This window comes from Galeopterus variegatus, unplaced genomic scaffold (genome assembly GCF_000696425.1).
Source record: "Galeopterus variegatus unplaced genomic scaffold, G_variegatus-3.0.2 Scaffold9087, whole genome shotgun sequence".
In the NCBI taxonomy this organism is placed as follows: Eukaryota; Metazoa; Chordata; class Mammalia; order Dermoptera; family Cynocephalidae; genus Galeopterus; species Galeopterus variegatus.
The window spans coordinates 25,200-51,592 of NW_007735198.1; the positions used below are offsets into that span (position 1 = coordinate 25,200).

The window sequence follows — 26,393 nt, forward strand, 5'->3', positions numbered from 1 at the left end:
CGAGGTGTGAGGGAATCGCACCCAGCGGGCCAGGTGTAGCAGCCGCACTGGCAGCCTCCGGCACCGCGGGCCCGAAGAGGCACTCTTTTGGGGCTACTTGAAAAAGTTCGGGTCGTGAACAAAACAGTGTTCTCGGTGACTGCAAATCCATTGCTAGCTGTCTCTTTCGTGTCTCCTCATCATTCCGGTGTGGTACCCAGAAGTTGACTTCTGGTTCTGTAAAAACAGCCGGGGGCGGTATGATGTGCTTAAAGGTCCTGATCATAAGCCTGGTGATGCTGGCCGGGTGGGCATTCAGTGCTGCCAACGCTGAGTTGGGCTGGACACGCAGGAAATCCTTGGCTCAGAAGGGACACCTGAACCAGGTGCTGTTGGAAGGAGAACGCTGTTGGCTGGGGGCCAAGGTTCAAAGACCCAGAGCTGCTCCCCAGCATCACCTCTTTGGGATCTACCCCAGCAGGCCTGGGAATTACCTGAGGCCCTACCGCGTGGGGGTGTGGGGGACCCGTCATGTGGGACACAGTAAACCAGACACCGACGGAAAGGCTGTGAGCCTTGTTCCCCAAGACACGATTGAAGATACAGCAGGAACTCGGAGTGAGGTTGAACGGACAGCTGCCCCAAGGGTAGAGGATGGTCCTATTGGGCAATCGGAGCTGCTGGGAGAGGATGACACTTTTCTTGGCAACAGAGGATCCAAGGAGTCTCTAGGTGAGGCTGGGACTTGGGAAAGCTTAGCTACAGCTGCCACCACTACCACTGTCTTCGCACGCCCGGAGGAACCCAAACCAGAGACCCAAAGGAAGGGCTGGGCCAAGTCCTGGCATCATCGCCAAGTGGTGAAGAGGCAGGCAGAAGATGCACGGGGAGACCCTGATATCTCTCCTCTGCATTTCCATCCCTGGCCTAAGCATCCCCTTAAGCACGGGGTCAGAAACAGGCCACTGGAGGACAGTACTCAAAATGGTGGAGAGGACCCCCACTGGGAAGCGGGGACCTTCAACCCCCAAGAAGGACTGCCTATTTTGTACTTCTCCGGGAGGCGGGAGCGGCTGCTGCTGCGTCCAGAAGTGCTGGCTGAGATTCCCCGGGAGGCGTTCACAGTGGAAGCCTGGGTTAAGCCGGAGGGAGGACAGAATAACCCAGCCATCATCGCAGGTAATAACCCACTCCTGGGCTTTCTGAGGTCCTGGGGGTATGGCTGGCTCCATTTCTGATGGGAGTTGACATAGGGAGCAAGGAAGGGAAGGGGACAGAGCAGGAAAGCCAGGAAAGGCTGGCCAAGGAGGGGGGTGGGGATCAGCTGAGCAGGATTCCAGACTGTCAAGGAGAGGATAATGACTCCCTAACCTTAACTGCATGTGTCCCTTGTATTGATCTCATGGGGTTCTATACGTCCTGCTTGCGCTTAGGAGACCTTTCACTTATCTCTCTCACCTCTCTTTAAGGGGGAAGACCTCTTTGGTTCTTTGTCAAAGAGGAAGGGGTGCCACACTCCATTTCACAGAGTCCAGTATGGGATATTCAGGAAACGTTGAAAATAACTGAGAGTCCGAGGACCTGAGCAGTGAGTCATGCCTGGGCTGGTCCATGCAGTGAGGGGAAAGGCTGCCAGGCACACACCAAGTGGTCCTGACTGGTTCCCTTTTCTGTGAGCAGCCCTGGAATTTGGCAGAAGGTACCACCTGATCCAGGTCTTGGGGGTCCCCTTCACTTTGTTCCAACAATCGTGTATACAGTTGCAGAACAGCAGGGTCTGCTCGTAAAGGTGGGCACTCACAAGCCAGGACCCTGGCTTCTAGCCCTGGCTATCGAAAGAGGGACCTAAAAATGAAACCTCGTATAACTCTATGGTTTTAATCAGAGGCACCTGTCTGGGAACATTACCCATATTTATTTTCTACTATACCCAGATCTTGGCTTTCGTGGAAAGTCACCCAGAAGGGCAAAGAAAAGAGTGGGGTTAGGAGTAACTGTTTCCCTTTGCCTTACTGGGAAGGATTAGACTTGGTATTTTATCATTTAGTGTCTCATTATCTTTTTGGACCGCCCACAACAGAACCTAACACAAAGCATGGCATATAGTGGACCTGTTTAATCTTCTTAATTTGGATTATCCACAAAGCATTTGATGTATGCTATTCCCATTCTGTTGATGGGGAAACTGAGTCAGTGAGAGGCACGCTAGAGGCAGGCTGGAAATAGAACTCCAGAGCCCCTGAATTGCTTGACAACTCCCCAAATAAAAAACTTCTCAGGTTGCCTGCAAATAAGTTTCAGACTAGGAAAGGAAATCTGGAAGTAGGGAGCCTCTTTCAATAGGGTGTTGCTGGAACATCCCTTCTGGACACTCTGTCTCCCCCTATTTGGCTGTGATTTCTCCTTTGGAAGCTGGAATTCCCAGACACTGAGCACTCTCAAGTCTTGTGGCTTTGCTTTATTTTATTTTTGGGTGGGAGAGGGGGTGAGAGAAGGGGCTGGGCTGTAAGTTACGTGAGGGCAGAGAAAGAGGAGAAGGAAATCCTTATTCTGGGGCCAAATGGAAGAAATAATGAGATGATTATCTGATCCGAGTTGGCAGCTTTACAGTTTTTCCCAGATGACATCTTCTAGCTGCCTAATCTCGCTTCCTAGTACCCATCTGCCAGGGAAACTGTGTGCTTGCAGTCTAGACGGAGACCCACGACTCGGCTTACCCCTCCTCTTGCAGTAGCAACAGAGGGACCTGGGATCAGTTCCCTGGCTGTGAAGAACTAGAGAAGGATCCAACAGGAATATATGTGGGAGGCTCCGAGGGGCTATTGCTTTGGGTTGTTAAAGCCCAGACCTGGGGAAACACATTCAACACAGTGGGTTCCTGATCCCTGTCCTGTCCTTTCGTGTCCTTCTGTCCCATGCTCTGCACAGAGGAGAGCAGTGTCATGATGATTTGATTCCAGTGACAGCATTCCTCGTTGTTCGTCCCCCACCCCACCCCAGTACATCTCCCCCCCGCCCACCTGCTCACTTACCACCCCCTACACTGCCACAGCGCACACTTAGAGCCTTCTCCAAAGTGCCCATCTGAACTCCCTTAACCTCCTTAAGCATGTAAAATTGGGCAGGAAATCTTTTGCAGACAGTCTAGTTTCTGAGGTTTCTTTCTCCTCAAGCCCGGGGTGTGCTGGTATTTACCCTTTAGTTCTACTCCAGGAAGGTTGAGGATGGGGAACACCTGGGTCCCTTTCTTCTTCGCCTCCCACCCTGTACCTTTCTTTACATTTGTGCACTTAAGAAAGTATTCAGTAGAGATTTAGGGTAAAAGTCTGGGAAAGATGGGGGTTGGGAAGAAGGTGTTGATTCTGCAGGATTCCAGCAACCGGGCTCCTAAGGGCTCAGGCATCCTTGTCTACTCATTGTGGGCATCTGCTTACACTTGACCTGTGGATCCCCTGAGAACCATGAGGTTGCCAAAGTTAGTCCTCCTCAGGAATAAAAGGTGCCAATTTGCACTTGTTTCCTCACACCAGTCCACAGGTCAGCCCATCTTCCCTCCCTCACCCTAGCACTGATCCTTGAGCTGGTCACTACCTGTTGCTAGGACGGTTGGCCTTCACCCATGCAGAATGACAACAACAGAATCGTGTCCCTGGGAGCTACATGCAATCAAGTGTTATAGTTCTGCCACTCCACTGAGGTTAATCCAAGGTGCTGCAAGACTTGGCTCCTGCACTCTTTCCAACAGCTCTCAAACCTCAGCTTCTACCTATTTCCCTTAAACCCACTTTCCCAGTCTTCAGTCTACCAAACTTGGGGTATTTTCTCTTCAGCACAGACTTCAAGCTATTCAGCCACAACCAACCATTGTGGAGGAATCCCATAGGTCTCCTCCTGCCCCATGGGGCCTTTGGGGATGCTTCCTACATAAGGCACTAGGTGGCAGTGTTGCTTCATGCAGAGGAGAGTAGGAAGCCACGTAGTGGGGAAAGACTCTGACTTCTCGGAGGGCTGTCCTGCCCTGGCCTCTGGGTTGTGTTTAATCATCCTCTCCCAGAATGTTGTTGGTAGGCATCCCTGGCGTCAGCTTCATACAAGTCTTTTTTGCAGGGCTTATGTGAAAGGGCTCAAATGGCATTATTGGGGTTCTGATTAACTTGCAGTTCTAGCAATTAGTAAAGAAAACAAACTAAAGTTACCCCTCTGCCCCAACCCCAAACTCCCACATTCTTCCAAAGCAGGAAGTTGGACTCCAGAATGGATTGCCATAATGATTTTATTTAGGATTGAGGACAATGCAGTACTCACAGACTTTAGGTGCTGAGAGTCTCTCTGGCCCGTGGAGGGACAGTGATGGTGTCTGGGACCTTGCAAGATAGACCTGAAGTTGCCTAGTTCCCATAGCTGAAGCAGAGCCACCGAGACCTAGGAAAGCACCGTATGCAACTGCTTCTCCATAAAAGTAGCTGTAGGGTCCTCCATAAAAGTAGCTAGTGAGGGGCCTGGTAATACAGAGCTATGGGGCCACTTAGGAGTAGCCCAAGGTCAGAAGCTCATTTGGATGGGCCAATGGAACTTAGTAGTGGACATAAGCCAAATTCTGTCCCATCCTGGTGTAAAATCTTTAAGCTTTGGCACCCAACCCTGAAACCATCCTGTTCCTTTCCCTCTTTCCCAACTTCCTTTCCCTCCTTCCCAACTTCCTTTCCTCTCCTTCAACCCCAACATACACAAAAGAGAATTTTAATAGGTTCCTCCTCACCCGTAATTGATTTCAAATGTTCCCTGAAGTTGCCCAGCTGAGTAACCACCTGCAGCTCCAAGTTGTAGGAGACTGAGTCACTAAGTCCATGGCAGAACTGGAGCCTGAGCCCAGGTTTCTTCATCCAACAAATATTTATTGAGTGACAAGGCACTGTGGGGATACAAAGATGTCTAAGAAACTGCCCCTGACTTTAAGGCAAGATTTCCTCCTCTGAGGATCCAAGTTTTAGAGCATGGACAGTGTGGAACTTAGGAGGCAGGCAGAGCTGGGATCAGATTCCACCTCTGACACTTGTGAGGGCTGTGGTCTTTGGAAATCCATTGAGCTTTTCTGAGACTTGGTTTCCTCAAATCGAAAAATGAAATAATCCCTTGAGGAGTTATAATGATGTTTAAATAAGTCATGTGTTTAAAGTGCCCAATGCAGGACTGGACCTGTAGTATTATTTATGACATGGCAGGTATCAACAGCAGGGGGCAATCATTACTAGGAGCAGCGTGTTAACCTGCTTATCCTTGGTTCTAACCCACTAACCTATCATTTTCTTAGATGGGTTATTAACATTAATTTCTTAAGAATTTAGTTTGCTAATCTGTAAAACGGGAATAGCGGTAAATAGGTTTTTTGTTTGTTTTTTGTTTTCCACAACATGCTTAAGATAACTAAGACCACTGTAGAATCAAAAGCCTGAAAGGATTCGGTTGTTTTATTTTTTAAAAATATCATCTACTCTTTTTAGCCTGTGGAATACTATTTCAAATAAATTGGATAATGGTGCTAAAGCTTTTTTGGGGGGCCATAAACTCTTTGGAGAATCTGATGAAAGCTATGTTCACTCCCTAGAAAAACATACACGTTCACATAGTTTACATAACATTCAGAGCTTTCTGGATTTTCTGATGACCAGGATCTGCTGACACTAAGTTAAAAACCATTGTTTAAGGCCTACTGATAGCTTTTTTGTTGTGAATGACATCTAAGAAATGAGATTTCACAGGATGCTGCGATGTTCTCAATAAGAGAGCTTTGTACTCAGGGGGAAGAGTTTTGTTCACGTGGAGCATAGAGCTTCACAGAAGCCAGATTCACGTGGATGTAAGAGAACGCAGAGGACAGGCCATGTGTCTATCCCCCTCTACCCAGCTGGACTCAGTGATAGGCGTAGAGCCACTTCCATGCCTTTCCTGGCCCTCCTCATTGCCTCCTCCTGTATTGCAGCAGTGGTCAAAGTCAGCATGTTTGTCCCCCAGGACTCTGAGGAATTGCCTGGTTGCTTCCACATTAGAACTCTGCCCCCACCGCCTAGGGCTCAGATGTGCAGCAAAGTCACAGCAATCCTACCTTTGGCATGGAAGAACCGCGCACGTGAGAGCCTGTCATCAGTCTCTGGGGGTGGGTTCAGCCACTGTGAAGAGGCAGAGATTCGTGAGTTTTCTTGTGAGAACCAGGCACATGCCCTGATGGTTGTAAATTAGCATCTTTTTACAGACAAGTCTTCGTCATGTGGCTCCCTGGCCCTCCAGAAGAGAAGCAGAGTGATTTGTCTGACTTGAGAAGTAGGACAGACTGCACCAGGACCCTTCTCTCCACAGCCTGCTGCTGTGCCCCTTGTCCTGGGAGCCCCCCTGATTCCCAGTGTGAAGGTCCTCTCCTACTTCTCCGTTCCACAGCCCTTCATGTGTGGTTTCCTGGGGTGCATGTCGCTTCCTACCTTATCAGTTATGTACATATCTCATTTATGTCTACTGAAAGTTCCTCAGGAGCTAAATGAGTGTCTGATTCACCTCTCTTGTCCCAAAATGTCTGGCACAGTGTTAGACGTGAAGATACATTTGCAGAATAGATAAGGTAGAAATTTAGACTGCTGGATAAGTAAGGGGTGAGAGGAACGTGCTGAAACTGAAGAGTCTTTGTGGGGAACCAGGGCAGTGGCTTTTAAATTCTGCTTTTGCTGCCTACAAAGATGTCTTAGAAGCTTCTGAGGGGAACTCCCCTCCCACCTTCAATATGAGTATCTCATCTCTTATCTGTCTCATATGAAAGAAGGGTTTAATTACTTTAAGAAAGTCTAAACCTTACCCCTCTAGAGCAGAGGTTGGCATATTATGGCGTATGGCTGCATGAGGTCCAAAGAGGAAGCCTGTTTTTGTAAGTAAAGTTTTACTGGAACACAGCCACGCCCATTTGATTATGTGTTCTCTGGGGCTGTGTGCATGTTAAATGAGAGAATTGAGTAGCTGCAAAAGAAACTTTATCACCTGCAAAGCCTAAAATATCTACTGTCTGGCCCTTTGTAGAAAGTTTGCCAGCCCATGATCTAGAGCATTGCTTCTCAAACTTAAATGTGCATAGAGATCAACTGCGACTCTTCTTAAAATGTGGCTGCCATGGGAATGTATCTGCAGTAGATGTGATGAGAATACGCCTCTCAGACCTCCAATGACAGAAAGTTTCATTGACTGAGGACCCCAGGTGCTGTGCTCTGAAATTCACTGCATGTGTGCTGAGGCCACTCATCCCTGGGTGGCAGGGATCAAGGCAGACCAGCTCCTGAGAGAGAGTACACGTTGTCTTGAGGTCTCTCAAAGCCTTTGCAGAACATTCCTTAGACTGCAACAGTCTGTAATGCTTCCACCCAACCTTTCTCCCCTCAGGGTCCTTCCCTCAGGGTCAGACCTGCATCACGAACTAATAGCTCTCCCAGCCTTTTCAGGCTCCCTCCACATTTTCTTTCATAGTGGTCTCGCCTAATAAAGTCCTTGCATGTTCGTATTTAATCATGTCTTGACATCTGTTTCTTGTACTAACACAACTAACACAAATGAGGATCAAATTCAGTAGGTCTGGTGCAGCCTGAGCTTCTGTGTTTCTAGCAGACTTCCAGGTGCTGCTGCTGTTGCTAGCGTGCAGACTATGACTTAGCATGACTCTAGACACATGAGCCTAGGGCAGGGATTGGTAGACTTTCTCTGTAAAGGGACAGATAGTAAATAGTTTAGGCTTTGCAGGCCATACAGTCTCTGTTGCAAAACTTAACTCTGCTGTTAGAGCCTGCAAGCATCCATAGACAATATGTGAATGTTTTGCCATGGCTATGTTCTAATAAAACTTTATTTACAAAAACATGTGGCAGGCTAGATTGTGCTCCTAGGCAGTAGTTTGCCAGCTGCTTCCTCCACAGTCCTTGTGCTCTGCTCTCTAGTTCTTCACTATTCCAAGCAATATCAACAAAGAGACTGTGGCAGGGAAACACTTTTGTTCAAGTAAAAATAAAACATCCAAGAGATTTCTTGCAGGAAACAGGTCATGCTAGTTTCTTGGTATGAGCACACTAGGTGAAGTTAATTTCTTTCCTTTCTTAAAAATAGCATGCTAAGGGCGGACCCTGTGGCACACTCAGGAGAGTGCAGCGCTGGGAGCGCAGTGGCGCCCCCGCCACAGGTTCGGATCCTATATAGGGATGACTGGTGCACTCACTGGCTGAGTGCGGTGCGGGCGACCCCACACCAAGGGTTGCGATCCCCTTACCGGTGACAAAAAAAAAAAAATAGCACGCTAAGGTACAACTTACCTTAAAGTTCATGTGTTTAAAGTATAAAATTAATATTTTTAGTATATTTACATAATTATGCAAATGTTGCCACAATCTAATTTTAGGACATTTTCATTGTGCCCCAAAGAAATACCACATCCATTAGCACTACTCACTTCCCTTCTCTCCTTCCCAAATCCACCACAGCCGTCGGCAACCACAAATCTACTTGCTGTATCTACAGATATGCCTATTCCAGGCATGTCATGCAAATGGGATCTTACAACATATGGTCATTTGCATCTGGCTTCTCTCACCTGAGGTTCATCTATATATCAGTGCTTTATTCCTTTTTTGTTGCTAAGTAATATTCCATAAATAGAACAAATAGACCACAGTTGTTTATGTTGTCTTCAGTTGATGCACATTTCATTTGTTCCCACTTTTTGGCTGTTATAAACATTATGCATAAGTGGACATATGTTTCTATTTCTTTTGGGGAGATACCTAGGAGCAAATTGCTGAATTGTATGGTAACTCTATGTTTAATATTTTGAGGCACTGCCAAACTGTTTTCCAAAGTGGCTGCACCATTGTGCAATCCCCATCAATGCATGAAGGTCCGGTTTTATATTTCTGACCCTGTAAAATGAAATGGGCTTCTGTGGCATCACTGGTGAGTAGGGTTTGGCCACTGCCAACATCTGATAGAACCTCAGTGGTCTTGGAGAAGTGTTCCATTGTCTTGCACAAGGAGGAGAGACACCCGGGCCTCTGACGCTGAGGCCCCTGCAATCACTGGAAGCTCTAACTGGCTGAGGTGTGTGCTTCCATCAAGCACCCTCCTCTAGCTTTTTGAGGGTAGCCTAAGATGGACCCTTTCTTACCTGAACTGGGCTTTGCATGGAGGGAGTTCCTCTTTGGCCCCCAAAGCATTACTTTCTATTAATTTCTGCCTGGATGAGCCCTAAATGACAGGCATACAGGGGACACTCAGGCACTCAGAAGTCACAGTGCATCAGATTCTGATGCAGCAGCACCTTCAAGAATTAAAGGCAAAGCATTACTTTCTATTAATTTCTGCCTGGATGAGCCCTAAATGACAGGCATACAGGGGACACGCAGGCACTCAGAAGTCACAGTGCATCAGATTCTGATGCAGCAGCACCTTCAAGAATTAAAGGAGAAGGGGCTGGCCCGGTGGCGCACTGCTACAGTGTGCCGCTTGGGAGCGAGGCGGTGCTCCTGCCGAGGGTTCGGATCCCACATACAGACCGGTTCCCGCTCACTGGCTGAGCAAGGGGCGGACGCAACACCAAGGGTTGCGATCCCGTTGCCGGTCCCGGTCCGGTACGGGCGCGACACTGAGGGTTGCAATCCGTTGCCGGACACGAAAAAAGACAAAAAAAAAAAAAAGAATTAAAGGAGAAGAGAAAAGGGCAAGGAAGAGAAAGCTCACGTAGCTCCCTATAATGCCATGAACTTTCTCCTGGAGTCCAGCTCTGGGTTTGGTCCCCACTGGGCACTTGGGCCGACTGTTCAGGGCTTGATGTCTGACTCACAGGGCTAGATCTAGGACTTTGGAGTTGTCCAGTTTTTTGGGTGCGGGTGGGGGAAGCAGAATCACTTCCAGGTGGTGGTGCAGAGGGGTCCTCTGAGCATGACCATGTGATCATGCCACTCGTCACACTCCAGCTGGCACCTGTTATTGCCCTTCTCCTTATCCCAACCTTCAGTTCCTGTAAAAGACTCTCTTCTTGGTCGTTTGGATCCCAGGGAGACAATGCAGCGGGCGAGGCTTTGGCCGACCCAGGTGGCAGCATAAGCTGCCCACTCCCGGTCCTCTGTGGGCATGCATTCTCTCCCAGTCCTCAGTTGTGAGATGGAACCCCGCAGGGACTCTCGGTGGGACACAGATTGGAAATATTCAGGAGGGAGAGAGGCAGGGCCGGAAAAAGGAACCACCTTCAGCAGCCCCAATACACTCAACCCTTTGCCTGTCACTAGCAGCACTTTGTCCTCCTCCTCTCCTGCTTCCTCCTCTCTTGTTCCTCTGGGGCTGACTGTCGCATTCATTCAGGATGTGTGTGCCAGGAGGTCTGGCTTCTTCTCTTTCCTGTTCCAGTCCATGCCTTGAAGAGGCCAAATAAACACCTTATTTGGTATTTATTAAGACTGAGGCAACACCTTAGTTTGGAGCCTGAGCCTGTATACCCTGGACACCCATTAGCTGCAGCTCCTGATGTCACAAACAAGTGCATAAATCCCATGCTTCTGCACTCGAGTACATGGAATTTGGTTTCTCTGGGGGCTCATCAAATCTTTTTCTGCTCACACTATACATCCTTCAACCCTAGCTCCTTCCAGAAAGCATATTTCTGTGCTAAGTTTGAATCTAAAAATAGAAGCATCCTTTCCTTCTCATGTTTACTACCTGCCTTAAAACAATCCTCCTCTTTGGAATTTTTTAAAAAGAAAATATCCAGTGAATGAAGCTTGGTGGGAACACAAAAGCATCCCAGTCCCCTTTATGAGTCAGAGTGAGTGGTGAAGAAAAGTGGTTCTGCTCAAATACACATTATGGTGACTGGAAGCCAGAGTCTCAGAAATTTTGAAGTTGGAGCATTGCCATGGCAAGCAGTTAGGATATCAAGACCAGTAATTGAGGCTCATTTCTGGTTTAGAAGTCCAGCTACCTGATCAAAGGGGATGTCACAGAACTTACAAGTTAATCAATCAGTGAGTCATTATTTGAGTGGTGATAGCATTTGCTAACTTTCATACAAATCATTACATCCTGGACAGATTATGAAAGAAGTAGTTTGATTCTATTTGTTCATTCATTCATACAACATTTATCGAGCTTCTGTTAGGTGAAGTTTCAGGAATGTCACCACATGCTAGGGATCAAGAACAACTAAGGAAAGGGTGGTGCCTGGAAGGTGCTCACAGTCTAGTCGAAGCCCACCTGTAAGTAGATTATTACAGCCACCCACTGGGAGTGACCAGTCCTGCCTGGACAAGCTCAGGGATTTCTCAAGGCTGGGGAAGGAAAGCTGGTAACCAGAGAGGCAGAAGGAGAACTGGGAGGTAGCAGAATTGGAGGAAAGAGAAAAGGCTAGAGTTATCAAAGTGCCAGATGGCACAGAAGCACCAAATAAGCCACCAGGTCTGAAGTGGGTTCATTGGATGCAGCAGTTAGGAAATCACTAATGACTTATTGGGAGAGGAGAGTCCCCAGTCTACAGTATGTAGAGATATGAGTGAGAGGCAAGGGAGTGAGGACAGAGAACGGGGTCTGTTTTACTCTATTCAGAGACTCAGCTGTGAAGGAAAGGGACAGAGGAGATGTCACAAGTAGTTACAGGTTCAGAGAGATTTTTATTTTTATTTTTTTTCCTTTTTGTCTTTTTTACTGACCGGCAACGGGATCGCAACCCTCGGTGTTGCGCCGGCACTGCGCTCAGCCAGTGAGCGGGAACCAGTCTCCACATGGGATCCGAACCCTCGGCGGGAGCGCCGCCGCACTCCCAAGCGGCGCACTCTCCAGTGCACCACCGGGCTGGCCCGAGAGATTTTATTTTAAGGTCAGAGGGATCCAAAACTCAAGGCCTTGTATTAAAGAAGAGGCAGACAGCATAAACACAGGAAAGTGATGCAAGGTGCAGCCACAGACGTGGAAGGTGTGCAAGTACAAGCTCAACGCACCAAGAAATTGTTGCAGAAATCTGTCTTTGACAAATATTTCTGTGCCAGGCACTGCTGTGGTCACTTTGCAAATATTAACTCGTACTCCTGCTGCTTATCTATGTGATACAATTTAGCATGAAATTATTTGTAGTAAAACCTTGATTAACTAGAATCCAACTAACTAGTATCCTCAACCAACTATAATGTTTTACTTATTCTGCTTTTTAGGAGATATAGGTACATGATTACAAGATAAATTAAAAAGAGGAGTGCAGTAGAAACAAAACCTGCCCATCAACTGATAGGTTCAGCCCAATCCTTCCAACCTTGTATGGCCACAGTCACAGGATGAGGGACAGTGAGAATTGGTTAGAAGGATGAGGACTTTAAGCACTTCATGATGAAGCTAGAGACAAAGATTTCAGGCATAGACAGGCTGGTGATGAGCCAGTCCAGACTCTCCTTCACAGATAAGATGGTAAGGCACAGAGAGGGGCGTAATAACTTCGTATAGCATACATTATACGAAGTTATACGAATACTGAAGATGGGAATTTTAGGACTTAATGACTGATTAGATGTGGGGAAAATAGAAGGGAAGGTGTCAGAGGGCTCTGGGGTCTGAGCCCAGCTGAGAGGTGGGGCCACCGACAGACATAATGACAGAGACAGGCCTTGTTGCTGCGGGAGCTTCTCATTCACCTCTCACCTCTCTCCTGCATGTCCTGGCTGAAACCACGTCCTTTCCTCTGCTCATCTGTCCCAGGGCCATGCCCAGAGGCCTCGGGCTGCAGAGGGTGTAGAACTGTGATGCTCCAGGTGTCAGGGCAGATGGATGCTTTCACTCCCCACCACCTGTGCTCCTCCTAATGCCCGCTCGGGAGTGTTTTATGCTTCCCCATTGTATTTCTCAGTCAAGTGAGGCACACAAGCTGTCTACCTTCTTCCATGGACGACTTGCCAGGGGCTGAGGTAGGGAGCTTATCTCTGGCTGTTTAGTCCCAACTCAATGTTTTGTGTGTTTTGCAATCAGCCCCAGCCAGCCATCTCCGCATGTCAACAGATAGCTCATTGGCTCTTTACATCAGCCTCAGCCATGGGCAGGTCAGGCTTCTCCCCTGCAGTTTCCTGGGGAGGACTCCTAGGCTCAGTGTGTCACTGCACCTGAGTCTTCCAGCCACTAGGTGGCAGAGCAGGGAACTCTGACTCCCTAAATGCTGAAAAGTCCGGGCTCCGTTATGATCCAACGAATCACCAAATTCAGCCCACAATGCAACCCCTCCTCACAACTTGCACTACCAAATGCATCTGCCATTCCTTAATGGCAACAATAGGAGGGGAAGGCTTCCAGGCAGGGCTAACCCAAGAGACAACTTTGGTTTAAGCCCAGGGGTGGATTAGAGTTTGTGGACCCTGCTGCTTAAAGCCAATGACTATGCTAATAATAAATAAAAATTAAAAAAAAATTTTTTAAATGCCAAAAAGAAAAGAAAAAAGAAAAGCCAGTGTGCTTCTGTGCACAGAGCTGTGCCAGGGCAGGGCAGTAACTGCTCCCGCTGCAGGGAGGGAGTGTGTGGAAGGGATGGGGGTGGATTAAGAGGATTTTCTTTATTAGAGAAAATGGAATCTTTAGAGTGTCACATGACACATTGTTAAGTGGGAGGATGTCCTTGGCAACTCTGCTAACTACCTCCTGTGACTTCAGTCCATTAATGAATTACTTATCCCTACCATGGGCAAGATGTTGGCTCTGATACAATGAGAGTGTGAGGAAATATAAGGCAGGATTGCCAGCTCTCAAGGAGCTTATAATACAGTTGAAGAGATGGGCCTATATGTATTAAAGTGATAATAATGCTATTATCAATGAATAATACTATCGAACACTTATGTGCTGAGCACTTTTTTAATAATATCACACGTGTGAATTAATTTAATCTTCTCCCAAACTCTACAAATTAGATACTATTATCATGTCCATTTTATGAATAAAGAAAATGAGGTATTGAAAATCACTCAATGTTGCTCAGGGTTGTAGAGCTATTATGTTTAGGTTAATCTAGTGGCTCTACCTCCACAGAGGTTTTTTAACTAGAAGGTATTAACCACCCTTTTGGTTCTCAGTTGACTGCTGTGCTGGCTCCCTATGGTCTTTTATGGGTCTAAATCAAGGCCTTGGAGAGTCTGGGGAAATAGGAAGTGGGGGAAGATTTTCCTGGGAGGTCTTATTGGGGCTCCAGAAAGCACTGGTTACTCTGGAAGGCACATTAGAATGTTGCTTTGCCTCCCATGGTTTTGTCACCCCTCTTCCCCTGGGTGATGGAGCCACAAAGGATTACTAAAAGCCCATCTCTTCTGAGCAGTGAGAAGCTCTGAAGGGGTTAATCTCCCAGAACCCTCAAGAGAGAGGCATTCCTTCCATTTGGGAAATTAATCATGAATTGGGGTTCTTGCCCTGCATTTATTCTCCAGACCAGGAAGTTACAGGAAAAGAACATAGGTGGGGTTTTTGCTAAGTATAGTTTAACAGGTTTAACAATAGAGGTTGGTAACATTCAGTAAAACAAAGTGACATTCCATAATGCAATTTGCAAGAGGTTAAGTCGATCCACCAACAAAAGCTTGATCTTAGCAAATGCTGTTTTTCCCTACAGCAATTTCCCAGTATCTTTACATATCAATCAGTAACTTGTCTGTCCTTGAGCCAGCAACCTTGCTGTGTTACAGTTCCTTATTTATAGTTCTTTATCTTACATCAGAGACTATAGCCTGGGGAAAACTTCCTGTCTTTTGCAAAGTCAACATTATATGTACTTTTAAGAAGTTAGGCTAAATCTGAAACTACAAGAAACTAGGCCCTGTGAAATATATTTGCTTTATAGTATACTCCACCGTAGAACTCCAAGTTGACTGCCTGGTAGCTCTTTCTGGTCTCTGTGGTTTACATTTTCAGGAAGAAAATTAATAACTTAACTACCCATGCAATAGGGAATGAGTGCCCACAGCCATGTTGTTTCTTGCTGGGATGGCTGAGGAAACTTTTTTAGAAAGGAGACTCTGCTGCCCCAGATTTATTTCAGGTCAATGGCAGTGCTAGACCTGGTTCTTCACAGCTGTGGGCTTCACATGACCCAAGCCCCTTGCTTTCTATACTTTCCAAGCAGTGAAAAATTCCTTTAATTAACCTCAAGACCATATAGAAATGGAAATGGTCAATTTACTGTTTACCTGACTTATTTTTGTCTTTATGTTATCCTTATTATTCTAATTTTCTAACATTATCATTATAATTTTCTAACAAACAAATCTGATTAGGTCACCATCTGCCACATCCTATCTCTCTCCACTTAAAATCCTTCAGTGGCTCCTGATTTGTCGTCCAGAGTGTAAAATCTAGTTAACTCTCATTCAGTGTCCTTTATGAGCTATTCCAATGAACATATCTGGTTTTAATCCAATGTCCTACATGGTGTATAATTCATTAATTTGTTTGTTTATTCAACAAATATTTAATGAGTGTCTAATATGTGCTTGGCTTTGTTTTAGGCCCTTGAGATACAGCAGCAAACAAGACAAAATACCCATAATTAATAACAGCTTACATTTTTGATTATTTACTATAGTTAGGCTTTTCCTCTATTAATGTATTTCATCTTCAAGTGGAGGTACTACCATTAGTTCCATTTTACAAATGGGCAGACTCAGAGGGGTTATTTATTACAGAAATTTTTTAAAAAATCATTTTCCTATGAATCCATGCTTATGAAATAAATACGTATTTATTACTTTATACAATTTGGATCAGAGTATATACATTGTTTCAGAACTTACCTTGTTTCCTAATAAATAAGCTGCAAACATTTTCCTGTGTCTCTAAATATTCTCCTAAAGTGTGATTTTTTTAATGGTAGGGTACTATTCTATTGTTCAGATAGACTGTACTCTTTTTCTATTATAAATTATACTGTTGTAAACATACCTCTCAGATTGTTTCCTTAACCATGATTCCTAGAAGGGAAATTATAGGGTTGGAGGGTGCGAATGGTTTCGGCAAATGGTTGCCAAATGTTTCTCCAGAATGCATCACTAACTTTCTTTCTTCCTAGCAGTACAGGAGTATGCCTTTTTCTCCACAGTGCCACCAAATCTAGAGACCATTATTTTTCTTCTTTGCCAAATTAGAGAGAAGAATTTTTATCTTGTCTTCATTTGCATTTCTTTGGGGTTAAACACTTAAAACTATTATTTCTTCTTTTTGAGTCTCCCCATTCGTGTCTTTACACACCCTATGCTTCTTTTTTTCTATTGCTATTATCTAATATTACTGGGCAGGTGATATGTGATCAGAGAGAAGTGTCCCAAATTGTCACTTGGCAAACATATCTATGGCGTGCATTTGCAGCTACGTGTAAGAGTGTGTGTGTATGTATGTGTGTGTCACAAGTGAGATGAAAGTGAAAGACGTACCCAAGAACGTTAATTGCATTTAAGCCACTAGATGAGTCTCTGTCCCTTACTCACTGCTGACAAAGGCTTATCCTCCAAGACACAGATCTTGATCTGCTCTAATTTGGAGTCCTGCTACTCAAAGTGTGGTCTCAGGTTCAGAAGCAGTGGTGTCACCTGGATGCCTGTTGAAATGCAGAATTTCAGTTGCCACTTGAGACCTACTGAATCAGAATCTGCGTTTATTCAGATCCCTGGGTTGTTCATACCCACAGTAAAATCTGGGAAGCTTTGGTCTAGAGTTGGTCTTTCAGGAGGTTTATGTGCCATTTTAGGCTGACTTCCAGGCAGGTGCTGCTGATTTTAGGTAGTGTAGAAGGTGGGGTTGCTTTTGATTTAGCTCCCTGCACACCTGCACTGCCCCCATTCCCAATCAGTAACAATGATAACTCTAAGAGTAGCTTGGTGTCAACATTTACTGACACTGTGCCAGGAACCACACTACTTTTCTATGGGTGCCATGTGCAAGCTACTTCCTCTGAGCTGGTGAACTCCTCTAGATTCCTAGACTCCATCTCACCACCCTGTGTTTCCCTGCTCTCTCAGGCGATCACAAAGCAAGCCCTCTCCTCTCCCTGCAAATCTGCTGCATCAACTCCCACCCCACATGGGTGGCCTGTGGAAAGCCAGAGAAATCCCCCATCCTGGTTTCTATTATCTTTGCACATGATAGAGCATGACTAAAATGAAAAATGGACTGTAAGGAGAGGTTGAAAAATTTGCCGAAAAGATGCTAGCTAGTAAAACAGTCCCCAGAAGGCTTCCCCCGTTCTGTGTTCTAATTTATAAAATCCTGGACTCACAGATGAAAAGCTGAGCCTAATCCTGTCTTGAAGGGAAGTTATCTAGAACAGCTGAAAAACACCTCCCTGGGCTTTTTCCACTTTCTCCCGCTCTTCCCACTCACACAGTCCTGCTCTCTGCCAGGGTTGCCTGGTCTTTGATGGATGGGCTTTTTCCTTCTCCTCCTCAGTCCTTTTTATTCCCCTTGTGCTCTTTCTGGGGGGTCGGGGTGTTGCATAAGTACTTCTGCAGAAGGCAGCACATCCGCGTGTGGGGCGGCCACAGGCATAATATCCTGAGAAAGGACCTTGTCTTGTATCAGGTTGATTTATGGTCATGACCTAACCTGGCCCTGTCTTTTGCTCATTTTCCTCCTAAAAACAAACTTGCACCACACAGCATGTTTTTTTAGTTACCAGAGTTGATGACACTGTGCGTGACTCTTCTGTTTTGCTGAATAGAGCCTCACCTTCCTGGAAGCTGATGAAGCTTCTTGGAGAAGCACGACTCTCCCTCCTGACCTCCCAGAGGGGCAGAGCAGAACACTGCCATGGGTATTTCCTGGAAGTGGGGTTCCATGGCTGTGTCTGTGCCAAGAGCAGCATTTCTGCCTGAACCTTATCTTCATCTTCTGCCACCTTGGCTTGTTGTTAAACAATCTCTTCTATGAGACTCTGCCATGGATAGATGTTCCCTCCAGGGTGGGGCTTTGCCCAAGAAAAGCTCTTAATAAATTTTATCACATATGCTGTAATCCAACTGTGTGGGATCTAAAAGGAAGCAGCTTATTATATGATGGCTGGGAAAAAGAAGATCTAACGTCATGGCAAAGTCAACCACCTGCAGAGAGGAGAATGCTTGGCTTCCCTTGGAACATTCGTCTAGGTCAGATGCGATTGCAGGGTTAATGGGGTTCCCCAAGACTGGTGGAAAATGCTCTTTCTCTGGGTCAAGACTTTTGTGACTCAGTTTGACTTCAGGAGCAGAGTGGGCAATGCAGGAACTAAACTCATCCATTCTTGGCCCTGTGGGAAATTCACAAATGTCTAAGATAGTCTCTTGTCATCAAGGAACTCTCAAGTTACTTGGATGAGTAAAACAAAAAGTATATTAGCAGTACAACAAGGCTTAGCAAGCTGCAACAGAAAATCATTTTGACTAGAGCAGTCAAGGAGGACTTCCTGGACAATATGAAGCTTAAGGTAATTTTTGAAGGGCGTAACCATAGATGGGAGATATTTCAGACAAAGGGAGAGATATGATATCATTTCTGGAGCTGGGCATTTTGACTAGAGCAGTCAAGGAGGACTTCCTGGACAATATGAAGCTTAAGGTAATTTTTGAAGGGTGTAACCATAGATGGGAGATATTTCAGACAAAGGGAGAGATATGATATCATTTCTGGAGCTGGGCTCTACTTGGAATGCTGGCGTTAGGAAAATGATATGTTAACTAGACAGGAGGATTTTAATTGAGGAGATATAAGGAAATGAAGTCCCAGTGAGTCTTCCTTAACAGTGAGCCTATATAGCCTCTCAGAAAAGGACATTTTTGGCCTTTCTATTTATTTGAACACTCTGAGATAAGTGGGCATAATTTTCCTGATACTCCTCTGCTTTGAGGAAGAAAAGGGTATGAGATGATACTATTACTCTTTTGTTATTACCATAAAATAAGAATGCCAAAGACAGGTGGATTCCTGATGGTTCTCAGAAGATTTTTTTGCCTCCCTTCTTAACTGGTTTTTATAACTCCTGGAGCTGGATACTTTTCCTTTGCATTATGGTGCTAGGAGCACAGTTGAAGCATCACTCTCTCTAGCTGGTCTTATGGTCCAGACACTCTATTCCATCAAAACCCACTGACAAAAAATTCCAAAAGGGGAGAGGGGACATTTCTGGTAGAGAAGGGGCTGAGTGGTCACAGCAGTTTGACAGGAGCAGTTGAGAGGTGGGAGCAGCTCCTAGAGGGATCATCTCATTTCTCTTTTTTGTTATCATGTTCTCTTCAAATACAGATTCCTACTCTGCCAGTTACACACCTAGTGGGGAAACCAAGGAAAAAGACATGAAGATGGAAGCCACTGGCTTAGAAGCGAGTTCTCAGTGTTTGCTCTTCATGTAACTTCCCTCCACCTTCTCCAACCTTTGGTTTTAGTCCTGGCTTTAGGATAAGAAGCCCCCCCTCTTTGCCTCATAGTCCTCTAGAATTGACTACTGAGAGTTGTGTGTCACAGAGAACCCCGCGGGGCTCCCCAGAAATTTTACCAAATGTTCAGCATGACAGCCTGTCAATTTAGGTGCTGCCCAACAGGGAGAAGTAAAATGGCTGTGCCAGCCATTTTCTTCTCTTCCAAATTATTTCCAGGTGTAGCTGTGAGTCTGTACTTTTTTGTGTGTCAGATCCCAGTTGTCTTCATATAGTGGTCTGCAAATTTTCGAGTGCCACACTCACCAGCCCACACTCACCAGTCACTCTTCTTGCCCCAAAACAACAACTAAGGATTAATATTTTTTTTAGTATTTGAAATATTTTAGTGTGGTGGAAACAGCATGGGTTTTTTGGTTGAATAGACTTGGTTTTGATCCCTGTCTCTGGCATTTGCTGGATGTGAGACTGTAGATGACTTGCTCAACTTCCCTAGCTTCAGATTTTTGGTCTGTAAGGGGAGATACTAAAACTGAGCTCATACATTTAATGATAGGTAGTTAAAATCTTCTTATTTCTTCTTGACATAAGCAGCAGATCTCCTGAATGCAAAGAAAGAAACCAAGAAATGGAAAGAAGGATTATTCCTCTGCAGGAGCCCCTTAAATAGTTGTTTGTACCTGTAGCTATGGTGTTCACTGCTTTATTAGAATTTTTTTTATAATCACTCTGGGAGACTGTCTTCCAGTTTGAAAGGAGGCCTACATCCTTGAAGGTAATTTACTCTATTAATTGCAAATGCTGATAATTAATAATAGTACAGAACTGGATGCAAATGATTTTTGTTGAACTTAACACATGAGTTTGTTGCTCTATTAAGATACACATGGTCTCTAAATAAGATTCTTGGAGCTGAGAGCAGGAATACAATAAAGAAAATATACTCCCTCAATTTACTTTTCTTTCTCTCAGAACTCAGATTAAATACCAGGTGAGGTGTTTGAACAATTTTAAATTTAGTAAGCATTGATATATAACAGAAGCCAGTTGCAAGAAAGAGCTGGAAAAATGATTCTTACGACGATGTGATCCAAATGTTTGGCTTCCACTCCACCACCATCTTCTGAGTTACATCATTTGATCTGATTTTTCTAACTCATGGGCTATCATGGTTCAGTCTGGTGTTGAGTGATTTCATAAATCATATTCATGATCTTGTCCCTGTGTTATTTCCAAGAATGTGGCTTTGATGAATAAACAATAGTTATAACGTGTTTGCTTCTATCACGCGTACATTTAAAATTATAAAATCTCAATGTTGCATAAGCTTAGAGTTTCACTGCATATATTGTGTTGGCTTAGACTGTGTTGGTTTTGTCAGCCTTTACTCTGCTATACAGAGAAGAAAGAGAAGTTTCCTAAATATGGGAAATCTGTAATTTTTCTTTTGAAACAAAGTCCATCTTGCTGTTGCTTAATGGGGTCAAGGAAGGAGTTCTGGGGTCCCTTCTGAGAGTTCGTGGAGAGCTGTGCAGTCTGCTCTGTGATCCCAGCTTGTAGTGATAGGATGCAGAGACCTGGGATAGACAGATTTTATTTCACAGGGGCTGGTGGTCACTGGGTCATCAGGTAGACATCCGCTCAAAACCTAGAGTGGAGGCAATATTTACTCCTTTTAAATCACAAAAAATCATATCATCTGCAAAGCAGCTACGTCTACTTTAATATTCAGAGGGAAAAGGAGGCACTTGGCAGCTTTGTGTGCTTTCTTTTTTAGTCTTTACAGTGCTGGAACCGGCTCGCCCTAGCTTGCCAGAGCCAATTGCACACAGCTCTTCCCAACTCCATGATAAGTGACATCATATTGGTAACTTGAAATTGGCCATTGTGGGAGTAATTTACACCAAAGAAATTGGTAAATGCTACCAATCTTGTTTTTTTTGTCCCCCCCCCCCTTCAGGGTTGTTAAACATTTAAGAGCATATCACTGGTTTTATATCTAATTTGTTCTCCCCTTTGATACTTCATCATAAAAGTCATCATCCCAGCTAATGTTTATTAGTCACTTTATACGCATTAGGCTCTGTGCTAAGATCCTTCACGTGTTCTTTTCTTTAATTCTCACAAAAACCTTATGAGCTAATTCTGTGACCTCGGCTGCTTTTTGAAGAATGCTGAAGATGCGCAGACTTTATTTCACCGGTACAACTTGTGGATGAGGAAACTGGGACTCAGCAAAATGATGTAATTTTTTCAGGGTCACATAGCATGTAAGTAGTAGACTGGGGACTGAAATCTCTGGCTGACTCATGCTCGTAACCACCATATGCTATGGTCTTCCCCAGCATAGATGTGGTAGAAAGCTTTCTGGGCTCAAAATCATGACATCCTGGTGCTAGTGTACTCTCTACACCCAGCCTGACACCTGATCTCTCAGAGCCTCATCTATAAAGTGAAGGTAGTGACAATAATGCTGTTGAGCTCATGTGGTTTTACTGCTTAAATGATAGTATATATAAGATTGATTTGGAAAGCCCAAGTACTATATAGATGGGAGATATCATTACATGCTAGGGAAAGATGGTCACAAAAAGAGCATCCCAGTTCAGAAGATTCAGCTGAAGTGGATATTTTGTATAAATGTAGGTTCTAAGGAATCTTACAGTGAATATTTTTGGGTGAACTGGCAGGACCTTTATCTGGCAATGTCTAAATTTATCTCTTGGAATTCATTGGCTTTGGGTCTCCCTAGCCTTCTCAGACAGTCTTGTAAAAAAGGCAGTGCTATGAATGGCGAATGCCTTATACGAATCCAATTATTAACAAGACAGGTCCGAGCTGGAAAGTTGAAATTTGGTGACTTTAGGGAGAATTTTTGATTTGTTATGTCTATTTTTTAATAAAGAGGTCCTTTTACTATTCCCATACCTGTTTACACTTTCAGCAGTCAGCATATTTCGTTGTAGTTATTTATTTCAGGTTAATCTTCTGCACTGTACTAACAACTCTCCACTGATGTCAAATAACCATTTTATCACTATAGAATCCCCCGCACCAAGTACTGAGATTGGCCGCTAGTATTGCCTCATATATATCTACTGAACAAGTGCGTGGGTGAGCTAATTCATTCTGTGCACTTATTCATAACAGGCCCTTGTTTCTTTGAGCTACTTCTCATTCCATTAGTTTGCTGAATTAACAAATATGTACTACAGTTGCATAGAAGCCGACAAACCTAAGATGCCTGATCTGATATGATTTTTAAACAAATGATTTAAAAGATTTTCAGATGAGCCTTCCACTTTGTGTCTGGTTTAACTTACCATTGACAACAATCTTACTAATTTTTCTTCGCTGGTTGGAGTATACTAAGACTGTCAACTTCTGTCTTCTGCATTTTCATCTGTGGAACACCAGGGAGAAACTGGATTTCTTTTTGTAAATTTGGGATATCAGCAGCTCTCAATATGGTTTCACAAAAATCTGTATTTGTGAAAGCTCCACATGTGATTCTAATCCACAAGTAGGTGTGATGACGTCGCGTTAGAAGATTCTATTTGTTAAATATGCTTTTTTAGCTGGAAGGAGTGAAGGGAAATGCTTTAACACATATTTATTCTCTCATCTTATAGATGAAGTATGTACAATGGTAATACAGCACATAAAATGCAGTTATCTAAGCACTAAATGAAGTTTCTCACATGCTGCTTGAACATCTTAATAAATTAGAGAGCAGAGAATCATTGTTTTGGTAATTATTCAAAAAATAATATGAGGACTTCCATTTATTTGCTCTATCTCCCAACTAAAATATATTACTTTAGTACTCTTGGGCAATAAATCCTTTTTGATATAATTACTAGAAATTAATCAGGACTAGACTAGTATGATAAGAAAATTCCATCTTCTAAGTTATGTCTCAGGAAGTTAGAAATATCATTCTAGGCACCATCAATAACTTTATAGCTTCCTATGAGACAAGTAAGTAGAAACAATTATTTTATTGATAGTAGAAGTTCTAAGGACAGTAAATTAAAGTGTTCAGGATTGCAATTAGATGCCTGGCAGTTAATCAAGTCAATTATCTGATAATTTATATGTCAAGCCTCATAATTTATACTCCAACTTATAGACATACCGTATGTAGTCAACAAATATAAAATAGACTCCTCAATTCTTTCTTTTAAAAACCAGTAGATAGCTGACAGATTAGAAACTCCACAGTTCTGATAGTAAATATTGCAGTACATTTGTTCATAGGTCAGCAAACCGATGTAATTAAGGAAAAATAGTACTTATTAAAATAAGTGAAACAAGGAGAAAATATCAATCAGGGCATACTAGATTTGTCTGCTTTTTTGAAAATCCATCCAATACAAGAATTTGTAAAGTAATATTTCTTATGCTCCTTTAGCAGATCGACCTGGGTGTAAAAACAAAAAAAAAAAGAAAACACAAAACTGGGACGTTTTGTAACGAGTCATCACCAGTACTTCAAAGTATAATTAGTAGAATTACTGGGCTGGGAATGAGCTCTTTCTGTTAAAAAGAACTTCTGCTTTTTAAATCACAAGATATTAATTTATACTAGAGACAGAAGAGAACATATTCTATCATTGATGAAAACAGCCACCTTTAAAACACTTGCCTGCCATCAGAACGGGAGGCCTCATGGTTTATAAATCTATATGGTCCATAGAGAAGTGCTATTGGGTTGGATCATACAGGAGGTGAAGGAATAAATAAAATTCTGTTTAACAGGCTTGGGGAGAACGACTCTTGATGTCAACCCCAGGCATCTGAACCAAAGACTAGCAGATGGCTTCATCATGCATTTATCAGTTCAAGCAATATTGTTTAAGCATTTCTTGTGTAAATATACTGTCTCCATGTAATTTGTAAGTAAAAGCTGCTCCCGAGACTTTACATACGAGAAGAGGCAGGTAGGAGGGGATGCGTCAACTGAAGATGGCTACTGGGAACATTCAAGGGCTCCAAACTGCCTAGGGTTTTCTTTCATCTGTGCTCATGTCACATCTGACCCTACAACCCCTTCCTGCCACCAACTTATTAATGAGCTATTTATCCACAGGTGTTCCCTCCTTTGTTTACTCAATTGGATTTAACAGTCCTGTGCCTGCTCTGAGTAGGTGGGGAGGGAGTGCACGGCGGGGACCTTCATTTACTTGGGAAAGTTCCGCTTCTGTGCTGGGGTGGGCACTATTGGGTATAGAACAGTCCTTCTCATAACTGGTTGACTAGTTGCCCAGGCTGGTAGCATGGGGCAGTGCCTTTTGCCTTGCTTTGGGGAACAACTGTATTCTGTGGCTGGGTGTCCTCGTCCCTGGAGAGGTAGGAGAGGGAATAGTGGGCAGGGAGCCATGTCAAGGATGTTTGTCTTCTGCGAGAGACTCTCCCTGATTCACTGACTCCTTGTTTTCCTACGAAAATCATCACCTTCATGTTCATTGGAGAAAAATGACCTTTGAGAGAGGAGATTACGGTTATTTGCTAAAACTATGACTGTCCTCATGGCTTCTGAGGAAATGTAAAGGATCCAGGACCAGGGAGGGAAGGCACGGACTCAGAGTGGGTTAGCGTGAAGAATGTTCGTGATGGAGTGCTAGAGGATGTGTCTTGTGCATTGGATCTCTGCTTTTCAGCTTCCATTTTGGTTATTTAAAAATACCAGAATGAATTAAATTGGTGGAATCTCAAATGAGGTTCCTTTTGAGAATAGAAGCTGCCAGAACAGCCTGATATGGGGGTATGAAGAGGCATCTGAGGTGGGGAATCTATATCACTTTTTTTTTTTTCCAATTAAAACCCTACGTTCCTGCTATTTACACAGGTTTTCTTCTCCCTTTCTCCATCCCCTTTGTATCTGGTATTTCTCCCCTCGACTCCTCCTTTTTTCCCAGGTGTGTTTGATAACTGCTCCCACACTGTCAGTGACAAGGGCTGGGCCCTGGGGATCCGCTCAGGAAAGGACAAGGGAAGGCGAGACGCTCGCTTCTTTTTCTCTCTCCGCACTGACCGCGTGAAGAAAGCCACCACTGTCACTGGCCACAGTCGCTACCAACCAGGCACATGGACACACGTGGCAGCCACTTACGACGGACAGCGCATGGCCCTGTATGTGGATGGAACACGGGTGGCCAGTAGCACAGACCAGTCTGGTCCCCTGAACAGCCCCTTCATGGCGTCCTGTCGCTCTTTGCTTCTGGGGGGGGATGGCTCTGAGGATGGGCACTATTTCCGTGGACACTTGGGCACACTGGTCTTTTGGTCAACCGCCCTCTCACAAAGCCACCTCCAGCACAGTCCTCAGCATCCAGGTGGGGTGGAGGAGTTGACCCCCTTGATCCTGACAGCCAGTTTTGAGTCCCTGAGAGAACAGTGGGCCCCCTTTAGAGATGAGAAGTACCCACGGCTTGAGGTTCTCCAGGGCTTTGAGGCAGAGCCTGAGATTCTGTCACCTTTGCAGCCCCCTCTTTGTGGGCAAACGGCTTGTGACAATGTGGAACTCATCTCCCAGTACAATGGGCACTGGCCCCTTCGGGGAGAGAAGGTGATCCGCTACCAGGTGGTGAACATCTGTGATGATGAGGGTCTGAACCCCATTGTGAGGGAGGAGCAGATCCACCGGCAGCACGAGGCGCTGACCGAGGCCTTCAGCCGCTACAACATCAGCTGGCAGCTGAGTGTCCACCAGGTCCACAACTCCACCCTGCGCTACCGGGTCGTGCTTGTGAACTGTGAGCCCAGCAAGATTGGCAATGACCACTGTGACCCCGAGTGTGAGCACCCGCTCACAGGCTATGACGGGGGCGACTGCCACCTGCAGGGCCGCTGCTACTCCTGGAACCGCAGGGACGGGCTCTGTCATGTGGAGTGCAACAACATGCTGAATGACTTTGACGATGGGGACTGCTGCGACCCTGATGTGGCTGATGTGCGCAAGACCTGTTTTGACCCCGACTCGCCCAAGAG

The 26,393-nt window shown here is 44.8% G+C and overlaps 1 protein-coding gene across 1 annotated transcript; it reads left to right on the plus strand.

Annotated features, from left to right (window-relative positions):
• Positions 1-239: 239 nt before the first annotated feature.
• LOC103609016 (pappalysin-2-like) lies at positions 240-26,393 on the plus strand (the record flags this gene model as incomplete). Its single annotated transcript, XM_008593394.1, has 2 exons — positions 240-1,158; positions 25,322-26,393. Coding segments are annotated over exons 1-2 (1,991 nt in total), but the record flags the coding sequence as incomplete, so codon positions are not given.